The 10,489-nt window shown below is 53.6% G+C and overlaps 2 protein-coding genes across 5 annotated transcripts in view; both read left to right on the top strand.

Annotated features, from left to right (window-relative positions):
* The window catches only part of HOXC4 (homeobox C4), a 65,443-nt gene that overhangs the window by 40,317 nt on the left and 14,637 nt on the right, over nucleotides 1–10,489 (top strand). Inside the window, exon 1 of one of the 4 annotated variants that reach the window (XM_017851016.1) lies at nucleotides 5,617–5,701. The exons of 1 other annotated variant lie outside the window; for it this stretch is intronic. The gene's annotated coding sequence lies outside the window, so the exon portion shown is untranslated. Of the gene's footprint in view, nucleotides 1–5,616; nucleotides 5,702–6,008; nucleotides 6,073–6,386; nucleotides 6,502–10,489 lie in introns of those variants that run through there. 2 more of the 4 variants (XM_017851011.1, XM_017851015.1) reach the window with 2 other exon arrangements.
* On the top strand, nucleotides 1,259–3,837 carry HOXC5 (homeobox C5). The gene is made up of 2 exons (XM_017851024.1): nucleotides 1,259–2,031; nucleotides 2,747–3,837. The coding sequence occupies exons 1-2, from the start codon at nucleotides 1,578–1,580 to the stop codon at nucleotides 2,959–2,961; spliced, it is 669 nt and encodes a 222-aa protein (XP_017706513.1). The 5' UTR covers nucleotides 1,259–1,577; the 3' UTR covers nucleotides 2,962–3,837.

Genomic DNA, 10,489 nt, shown 5'->3' with positions numbered 1-10,489 from the left:
GGAGCGCAGCCGGACCCTAACCGTTTATCAACCCTGGCCTTCTTTCTCCAAGCCTGACCAAAGAAACCTGAGTGGGCCTACGGGGAGAGGTGTTGAGGGGGGTCTCCGGAGGGAAAAAATCCGCCAGCGTGTTCCAGGCCCTTCAGATTCCCTCCAGTACCCCCACCCTCGCCTCCAGCGCCTCCACCAGTGAGGAGGGGGCCTTCTGGTGGGGCGGAGATTTCCTGGGAAGAAGCAGGCGGGAAAGTATGAGATTTGGGGCTACTGGGGAAGAGGATGGGGCCGAATGGCTGCAGATACCCTGCGAAGGCTACCCAGGCGCCTGCCCTGCCCACCTCCCAGTCCGCCCCATTCCTCTTGGTAGCTCAGAAATTGCTCTCCTGTGGATCTTATGGATTCAGGTCCATGGAAAGCCTGGCCCAGAGACCTTTTCCCCAAAGATCACAAAACGGGCCTTTTCCTCTGCCGTGCTCACGTAATATTTGTGGAGGCTTCAATCTTGCTTCTCCATGCCCTCAATTAACATCTATTTTCTGTCTAAAACCTCTGACATAGGTACCACACAAGGATCGCACACAGGGAGACAGAGCAGTCCTCTAGACCATTGTCTGCTCTGTCCGTGTCCACGCACACACTTGAAAATTGCCTTGTTGCCACTCTGGGGACCATAGCATGGTGAGGTCTAGCCAGCTCCACCTGGCTCCTCACCTCCAGATCCATCCCAGACAGCCCGCAGCACCCTCAGCTTCATGACCCCCCTATCTTGTTCTGACCACTCAGGATCCCTCCTCCTGGGCGTCCTGTCTATCTCTCCAGAGGCTAATTCTACTTTCTCTTGCTGATAGGCACCTCTTCGGCAGTAGTGGGGCCTTAGGGCCTGCGAGGGACTTCTACCTTTGGTTTAGGGAACCTAAGTTAAACCCCATTGGGTCTCCAGCCTGGACATGGGCCACCCTACCAAACTAAATCTCCTTTCCTCAGCCATTTTTGAAGATTGGAAGACCCTGGCGGTTGGGAGAACGGGGCTATTCATTACAAAAAAGCACTCTGTGCATTATAGGTGGGGCCTCATCTTTTCCCAATTTTAAACAGAATTTAAAAGGCTAGCTCAGAGGTTGCTCCAACAACCAGCTTCTCCTTCACAGTGCAGGAAATTCAGCTACCGGAAAGCAAGCTGGTGCTCCAGGATGCAATTTCCCCATATAGGCACCAGGTGTCGCTGTGGGCTTGTTGTCCCGGCTACCCCCAATTCCAAGAACCATTTTTTTTTCCCTCCCCCTTCCTTCTTTCTCACTCCCTCTCCCCCTTGGTTGGGCTTTGCCAACATATCGAGATGCGTTTCGCCGGCTTCCATCACTAACCTCCCGGAGGTCATCAAGCCAAATTTATGAGTGGCCGCTCGAGTCACGTGACTCTATTTAAGGCTCCCTTATTTGGGAAGAGCGCATAGGATAAAGAAAGAGATATCTCCACCTATAAATTGTGCACTTTGGAGAACAAAAAACCCCTCAACTTCAAAGAGTCACAAATCACCCTTAATCAAAAAGGGTGCAGAAATTTTTTGGGCCCTCCCCGCCATGAGCTCCTACGTAGCCAATTCATTCTATAAGCAGAGCCCCAATATCCCTGCCTATAACATGCAAACTTGTGGGAACTATGGATCGGCCTCAGAGGTGCAGGCATCCAGGTACTGCTACGGCGGATTGGACTTAAGCATCACTTTCCCACCGCCTGCGCCTTCCAACTCTCTCCACGGGGTAGACATGGCTGCCAACCCCCGGGCTCACCCCGACCGCCCCGCCTGCAGCGCCGCGGCCGCTCCGGGACACGCTCTGGGCAGAGACGAAGCGGCTCCTCTGAACCCCGGGATGTACAGTCAGAAGGCGGCTCGCCCGGCGCTGGAGGAGCGAGCTAAGAGCAGTGGGGAGATCAAAGAGGAGCAGGCGCAGACAGGGCAGCCCGCCGGACTGAGCCAGCCACCGGCCCCGCCACAGATTTACCCGTGGATGACCAAACTGCACATGAGCCACGGTAAACTTTAGGACTTCATTTTGCGCGCTCGGGTCCGCCTGGGTTTTATAGGCCATGCGGGGCAAATAAAGAAAAAAAACCTGCGGCCATAAATTTTACGATCCAGGCATCAATGGCTCGTAAAACTGTCCACTAAAAGGCTTAGAGGCTGTGTGCGCCCAAATTTACGACGACATAATTGGATCATAGGAACAAAACGTGTATAAAAGGCAATATTCAATTTTTGGGGGAGAGGGAGGGAGTTAAAAAAATAGAGGGATCTGTAGGGTGAGGAGCGCGGGGCTCCCGAGCGGGGATCCCCCCGCTGCTCCCTCCCTCCCTCCCCTGCGGAGCCGGCTCCGCCGGCGCTCGCGGCTCCGGAGGATTCCAGCGACTCGGGAGGGGCGGGAGGGGGGTCCCCGGTGCTCGGATCTCGAGGGTGCTTATTGTTCGGTCCGAGCCTGGGTCTCCCTCTTCCCCCCAACCCCCCGCCCTCAGCCCCTCCGGCTGCAAAGAGAAGGCTGCGGTGGAAAGTTTCCTGCCTGGGCGGAGGCGCCTCTCCCGGGGCTGGGCTGGGCCGGGCCAGGCCGGCCCGCCTGCGGCCCGCGGGGCCTGTCTTGGGACTCTCGCCTCCTCTCCCTTCGGCCGCGGGTGGGGGTCTGGGGCTGGGGTGGGGACGGGGGAACGCTGCACGCTATTCACCCCTTCCTGGCTTGGGGTGGGGTTTATGTTCCAGAGACGGACGGCAAGCGGTCCCGAACCAGTTACACGCGCTACCAGACTCTGGAACTCGAGAAAGAATTCCACTTTAACCGCTACCTCACTCGCCGCAGGCGCATAGAGATCGCCAACAACTTGTGTCTCAATGAAAGACAGATCAAGATCTGGTTCCAGAACCGCAGGATGAAGTGGAAGAAAGATTCCAAAATGAAAAGCAAAGAGGCTCTTTAGACGCAGCGGGGGAGGCCCGCAGAGCGCGCCCCTAGCTGGTTCCGGTCCCTGCGCCTTTCCTTTTCGCCTTTCCTCTCTCTATATTTCGGGCCGGGGGCAGTTGCTGGAGCATTGGGCTCCCGGACCTCACAGACAAAAGCGCTTTTCCTTGGCATTACGCATCCCTACTGACCCAGGGTTCCCGCGGGGCTGCCCGGGCTGCCCCATCTCCCCTCAGCTCGGCTCAACTCGGTACCCGGGGCCCAGGGCAAGCTCCGTAGGGCTTCCCCGGAGGGCTGCGGCGTACAGGCTGGCGCTGAACGAACCTTGGCCTGGGCCGTCTCTCCGACTCTCAGCCTCAGCGCGGCCCTCCGGAGTTAAGGTGGGCCCGGCCTGCGCCACAGGACCCTCGCCCAACCCTCTAGCCTCGCCCTCGCCTTTGTTCCCGGCTGGACGGGTTAGACAGCGCAGGCTGGCGAATGCCTGGCCCTAGACTCGGGGTGCTTCCTTGTAGCGACTAAACTAGATTTTCACTTATGAATGATTTGCATATGAAAGGAGAACATCGGCCTAGGTCCCCCACGGTTGCTCTATGCTTTCCAAACCTTATCTCCACAACCTCTTTCCCCCCAAACCCGGGAACCTCCCCAGCCTGCGCCTGCTGCATGCCCTCTCAGGCCGGCAGCCCCAGCCTGCTAGCTAGCTCAACTATTGGGGTTTCCTGACACTGGACCCCAGCAAGTGGTCCTAGAGGCCCTTTGCTGTCCCATAGTCCCTGCCACGACTTTCTGTGCCCACCTGACCCGTTGCTGTTGTCCAACTATTTATTGACTCTGGGTCCTTCCTGAAACTATATTTTGTCATATCAAATAAAGACGAAGAGAGAACAGGACTAAAGATGCAGTGGCTCCTGTCTGTTTGGGGCATGTATTGGGTAAAATTGTCTAAATGGGCTGTGAGGTGTAGAAGGAGACCCACAAACTTTAAGCCTCCCCTTTAAAACATTTTCTAGCTTCTAGGGGCAGTGAGTAGAGGAAGGTGAAATTGAGTTCCTTTCCTGATCCTTGGCTGCAACAAGAGCCTCTGGGGGAAGAGAAGGGCACCTAGGCCTCAGGTACTGGCTTTTCCCATGCTGTGGCTGTCCATGGCCTTCACACTTCTGCACTCCATGAGGCCTCTGGACTGGCAGCATCCCCCACTGTATGCCAAAGCTCTGGTGCAGGAACCAGTGGCTCCGCCGTGCTCAGCCTCAGGCCCTTCTTGGCTTCTGAAGATCTTTCCTGGGCCTAGGTGGTCCCTGAGAGGCCTTGCTGGACATAGAGGGAGGGCTGAGCCCTCACTCTAGGGACACATTTGGTCCCAGAAGGGCCTCTAGAGGGAAGTGGCATTGCTTGGTAAGGGGGTGTTGGGAGAGTTGGAGGAGGTGTGCCTCAGTATCTTAGATACTGGGGAAGCGGGAGCAGGGAGGGCAATCTGCAGCATGTATCAGCCTGGCAGGAAATGTTCAGACTGTTTCCACCACCTTCTAGGGCCTAGGGCTATGCAGGACAATTAACTGGGAAAGGAGCTGCATAGACCAATGCTGGAGTCACGTCTGTTTGCCATCATTTATCTCAGTCTCTGGGATTTTGTGTGGAGGAGAGGATGGGTTAAAGGTGGGGGTGGGAGGAGGCAGATAATTCAGGTAGTGTCTGAGGCTCAGGTCCTTCTCCAGGTTCCTGGGATGGGCTGGGGAAGGAAGCACTTTACAGTAGAAACAAATGTGGGAAGGGTCCATAAAACTTTACTGCATTTCCTCTCCCACCTCCCACAAGGGGGTGATTTCCCCCCACACTAGGCCCCCCACACTGGTGGGGTGAGGGTCTGGAGCTGGGCTGCAGGAGTAGCCAAGAAGAAAGGGGAGCAGAGAGGCTCTGGGGAGGGGCAAGGGAATATTTATGATTATTAATGCTGATGCTCCTTGGATTTATTATAAGTACTAACTTACGCTGCATCCCACTGCCTAAGCTACCCATCAGTCATTTTTTAAAAGACCCAAGAGCCTTTCCTCACCCCATGCTTGGCACATAGGCAGTCTCAACAAATGTTTATTGAACAGTGCCCACAACTGCCACCCTTCCCCTTCACACTGCACTCAGGCCAGGTTAGGGCGCCTGTTGTCTCTCCTCAACTTGCACACAGCAGTCAACCCAGACCAGCTCGCTCTCTCGCTCTCGCTCTCTCTCTCTCTCTTTCTGAAATAAAATGTGTAATTTTCTTCAGGGAGTTATTTTAATTTTTTCTCCATGCTGAGTAAAACTATTGGGCGAGCAGTGAAGCGTGGAGAAGCACTGGCGTCTCCGGTGGGTAACAGTTAACTAAAAAAGAGGCTGTGGCGCCCGCATCAGCCCGCTCCAGCCTCCCAGGCTGCCCAGGTCCTGTGCTCCCTCCCCAGGGGACAGGTGTAACACCCCGGGGGAAAACCAAGGGCTTTGTCATGGATGGGGCAACGTTGGTTAGAGCTGCCAGGCAGGGCACACCAGCCCCACCATGCACTGACTGCCTCCTCCCGGCAGGGTTTGGGCCTCTCCTTCCCTGGAGGAGCTGAAGGTCTGACTCATTTTGGCCAGGCTTGGGTGGACACAGAGTGCCTGCCTGCTCTCCTCCTTCCTGTCACAATCTGCGGGTCTGCCCAGGCCCCAGCCTCGGCTTCTGCGGCGTCGGTCGGCATCAGCGGCGGCAACCAAGCCAGAGGCCTCGTACCTACTTCCCTACACTGGGGGTGTGTAAGGCCCAGATCCCTGATTTCTCCCTGAACAGGGGCTTCTGCTTTGGGACCTGCGGTAGTTTCCCCACCTGCCAGCCTCCTAGAACATAGTTCCAGGTACCAGGGTCTGGCATTGCTCTGGGGGAGTTCATGGAGGGGGCTTCTGGGTTCCAAACAGAGACCATGGAGCCTGCCTATCCACTTTGTCCCGGAACCCACCCCCTCTGGCAGCGAGAAAGAAGGGGAAGAAGCGTGACTTACCTTCCGGGGGAGTGGGAAGAGGGGGGACACGGCCCACTCTGAGCAATTAGAGGAGAGAGGAGGAAAAAATAAGAGGACAAAAATATCAACACGACCTCGAAGGCGACAGGTCCTTATGGAAATAAGTAAGTACATAAACAAATAAGGATCTACCCTCTCCCCGCTCTCCACCCTGCAAGGGGGATGTGGGGGTGGGGCAAAGGAACAGCACCAGGGCTTTTTAGTGTAACAGAGCATTAGAGAAATAGGCATGGCTTCTATGTGAATTTAGGAGTTTGAAACTTTTGGAGGTTATTTATGTGAATAGCCTGAAGGCAAGCCCGTGAGTGGCTCTTGGGGGACCACGTGATATCATTAAACCAAGTTTTATGGTGTAGGGAGAGCTGACAAACCCACAATATATTTACATCATATATAATCTTAACTGTCCAGCCACGCAGCTGCTGGTGAGGTTTAATGCTAGGACAGAGGGCCTGGCAGTTAGAGGGGATTACGGCGCTGGGGACGATGGTGAGAGAGGTTACATCTTCGCAAATGAATCCCAGGCGAACGCTGTGAGTTAATTCTCTTTTTCTCTCTCAGACCCTTTCTCCCATTTACCTAGCCACCCCCCTCACTTGATAGAAGGCAGTTCCCACTCATTAGGGGGAGGGGAAAAGGCCTTCTCAGGCTGGGGTGGGAGAAGAGAAGAAGCCTAAGAAGCTGCTGGAAGTAGGAAGATGGGGGAGCTTGTCTACCCAGAGCAGCCCTCCCCTTCCCACTCCTTATTCTCTCTGACTGCAAGTCAACTGGGGTAGAGAGGCCTTGGTTGTTTAGAGTTTTGTCAGGTCTTCCTGACCCTTTCAGTTGAGAAGAAAGCAAGCGGCAGCAACAAGGGTGTTTGGTGTCTGTACGGGTATGTAAACTCTAGACACAAGTTCGAAATGCCTCTGGGGCCCCCTGTTCCAGCGAGGGGTGAGTTCAGCCATTGGCCAGTGGCCCAGAGTCCACGCAGGGTGGGAAGCTGGGGAGAAAGGCAGGGAAGGAGGGTTTTGTGGCTTCTAAGCCCACAGGCTACTGCTGCCTGAACTGGCAAAAGCATCCCAAAGGTGGCTGTTTGAACCCAGAGGTCCCAGAGTGCCCCCTCCCTCCCTCATCACCAGGTTTGGATGGGCAGCTGTCTCATCCTCTGTAGTTTGGCATCTTAGTCCGTCTAGAGCCAGTGTGGTTTCATGCTTCCTCCTCTCCCTCTAGCTGCTTGGGTCTTCCTGGCATTCTCAGCCCTTGCCTCAGATAAAACTAGGCCCTAAGAGCCCTAGAGGTTCCTGCTGTGAGTGGAGTGTAATTGTGTGTTGAATGGGTGAGGGAGCAGAGGCAATGTCTTTGCTAGGCTGGGAAAGTAAGTCCCCCAACCTTAAGGACAGAGTAGCCCCTCGGGGATGGAGCTAGCAGGGCCCAATCTGAGCACTGCACCCTGGGGTCAATCCTAATGCTAGGGCGCTCTTCAGGTTTCTAGGAAGGAGCAGCAGAAGCATTGGGCATGAGAGGCACGTGTCTTCCACACCTGCGAGTGCTATCCCTCCCTGTGTCACCGGGAGCTAAGCCAGGAAAGAAACAACATGTGAATTCAGGCTCCTGTACTGGCCAGCCATGAATAGCCAGGGCTTTGGAAGTAGGGCTGAAGGCCAGCGGACCCATAGGGCAACTCCTCCAGGCTGGGAGAAAGGGGTGGGGAGCAGAGGGATTGAGCCAGATCTGCACCTTCCAGAAGCGGGGGCATGCCTGGGGAGCAGGGGTGTCTGGGCGCCTGCTTTGTGGAAAGGTGCTGTTGGGGGATGAGGAGGGAATGCTGTTAGCCTCGCCCCTGCTGCTCAAGGGACTGAGGAAGAACCGAGAAGCAGGTAGACTCTGGGAGAATGAAGGGGGTACAGAGGCCCAAATAAATGGAGAGTCTTAGCTGAGCCCCATCCTTCAGTCTAGGGGTCTCTCATTTGCATGAGGAGCTCGGGAACCCGACATGGAGGATTCCCTTGACGCCATCCCTCAGGGCCTCAGTCTCGGCCAAGATTCAGCCTTCCCCCACCCTCCTCCCTGATACCTTTATTTCCCTAGGATCACAGGGAATTCTCTCCAGCAACGCATTGGAAAAAACTAATTACCAGTTTCTCCCTTCCTCATTACCCGTCCTTTTTGGCTCGCTCCTTCCCTCTAGTCTGTGATTTTGAGGGTTTCTGGAAACTTTCCTATCCAAGCAGCAGGGCGACGGGAGTTTCTCTTGGTCTGTAACTTGACTCTTTCCCTCTCTCCAGCCTCCCCAGGGCTCTAGGGAGCGAGTGCAGTGGTCTTTAACGGGGAATTTAGCCAGGGCCGAAGTCCCACATCCAGGCAAGACTCCACCCTGACACTTGTCCTGACTCCCGGCCAAATCTCAGTCCCATTCCCTTCCTCTCTGTGTAGACGGGCATTCGAGGGTGTTTAAAGATTTACACAGCGTCCCTTGAGCCCTTTGATGACTTCTTCACCCCCTTTTCTGTTCTTTAGGCTCAAAAGTTCCATTTAAATACCACCCCTCTTCCTGTGATAATTGATTCTCCTTCCCCTCAAATAGTTTGCCTCAGCTTTTTACTGTTTTGTAAAAACAGTTTCAATTTCCACCTGGAAACAAGGCAAACACAAAGGAGGCCTGAAATTCTTGGTTTTCCCACCCACTATCCTAAATCCGAATTTGGAGTCCCTCTGGATCGGGAGGAAGGGCAGGCAATCAGGTGCCAAGCTTTCCAGCCAACCCGGAAAGCTTTCAATTTTGTTCCTAGGTCTTTAACCCAAGGAGAGGTCAAGCAACCAATCAGAAATGCACTAAGCAGGGTCACATGGTCCCCATCAACCAATCAGCAAAAAATACTTGGGTCTCTGTCTCGCTTTTCCCATCCGGCCCTGTTCCTTCCTCCCTCCCTCCCTTCCCACCACAGCCTTAGCTCGTGGGTTTACCCTATCTCAGATTTGGAAGGCTGGAGTGATACCCAGCATATTCTGGCCTCCTCTCTCAGTCCCTGAACCATCTCAGGAGTCTTTGGCTTGTCTCCTCAATTTCTTACAAAGTTGTGTCTGGGAGTCAATCTCAAATGCACAAGGATGTGAAGTTGTGGGGGCAACCTCTGGATTATTCCCACGTTCGCCAGCGTGATTCTACCCAGTTTTCTGGGTGTTGTAGTTGTAGACTCTAAATTAGACTTTAGAGCAAATGCGGATATGAACTCCAGCCCTAAATTCAAATTATGGCTGTGATTATTCCCCATACACTTACAAGTATTCACTCTTCTGATTTTCATGAGGGCAGGTGGGGTGATTAGAGGAGAGGACTTTTGATTTATCTTTCTGGAAATGCTCCAATAGCCATTAGCTTTATCAGACTGCCTCAGGCTGATAAAGTTAGGAAGGGAGCAAAAGTGGAGTTTTTTTTGAAAGTTGTGTTTGGTACCTCTCGTTTGTCAAATAACTTTGAGCTAGTTAAGGGTTCTGGAAAGGAATGAGCACAGAGAATTCCGACTCTCCTCACTCTCCACATTAAATAGTTGATGGATTTGTTTAAACCCCTTCCTCTTCCATTCTTTTAACAGGATATAATAATAGTAATAATAATAATAGACTAGGTAATGATCCTATGTCCTGGCCAATAGCCATCAGAAGGTACAGCTACTGAAGGTGTGGATTTCAGTGTTTGAGTTTACATGGATTAGACCAAGAACAAGCAATAGGCGAGAAACTATTGCTGAGTAGGAGCATCTGAGGCACAGGGAGTGCACATCTATGACAGAAATGCTTGTGTTTCCTGAACGCTTGGGCTGGGCCCTGAGTCAGTCCACTGCTGGGTCCAGACCCGGGCATTCTCCCCCAACTCCTTCTCCAGAGCTTTGTTTCAGAGTGAATTTTCTGGTTGGGTTCTCCTCCCCTTCTCTTCCTGATCTCTTGCCCTCTTTGAGCTAAGGGGCAGGAGTTCTGATGGACTGTGCCACCTGGACCTCTAAGCCCTCCCCTGGGGGCATTAAGAGGACTGGAATGGGAAGGATAGTCCAGACTGAGCTGGAGTTTTTCAACACTCCCCTCCTTGTTTGTCTTCTGGGTGGAGCTGGTTTGGGGACAATGCCACAGGCCAGGGGGCAAAGATAAGGATGACAAGCCAGAAAAAGAGCAGCTCTTCTCAGAAGTCATTGAGCCCTCACTTCCCAAGTTACCTTCAACCACACAGCTCCATCTGCCTCTTCTGAGACTAAGTTTTGCTCTTGTCGCCCTGGCTGGAGTGCCATGGTGCAATCTCGGCTCATCACAAACTCTGTCTCCTGGGTTCAAGCAATTCTCCTGCCTCAACCTCCGAAGTAGCTAGGATTACAGGTGCCCACCACCACACCCAGCTAATTTTTGTATTTTTGGTGGAGACGAGGTTTAATCGTGTTGCCCAGGCTGACCTCAGGTAATCTACATGTCTCAGCCTCCCAAAGTGCTGGGATTACAGGTGTGTGCCACCGCGTCCAACCTTTTTTTTTTTTTTTTTTTTTTTTTTTTTTT

The sequence above is a fragment of the Rhinopithecus bieti genome, unplaced genomic scaffold, assembly GCF_001698545.2.
Source record: "Rhinopithecus bieti isolate Rb0 unplaced genomic scaffold, ASM169854v2 scaffold_33474, whole genome shotgun sequence".
Classification (NCBI taxonomy): Eukaryota; Metazoa; Chordata; class Mammalia; order Primates; family Cercopithecidae; genus Rhinopithecus; species Rhinopithecus bieti.
This window is presented reverse-complemented; position numbering and strand designations above follow the sequence as displayed.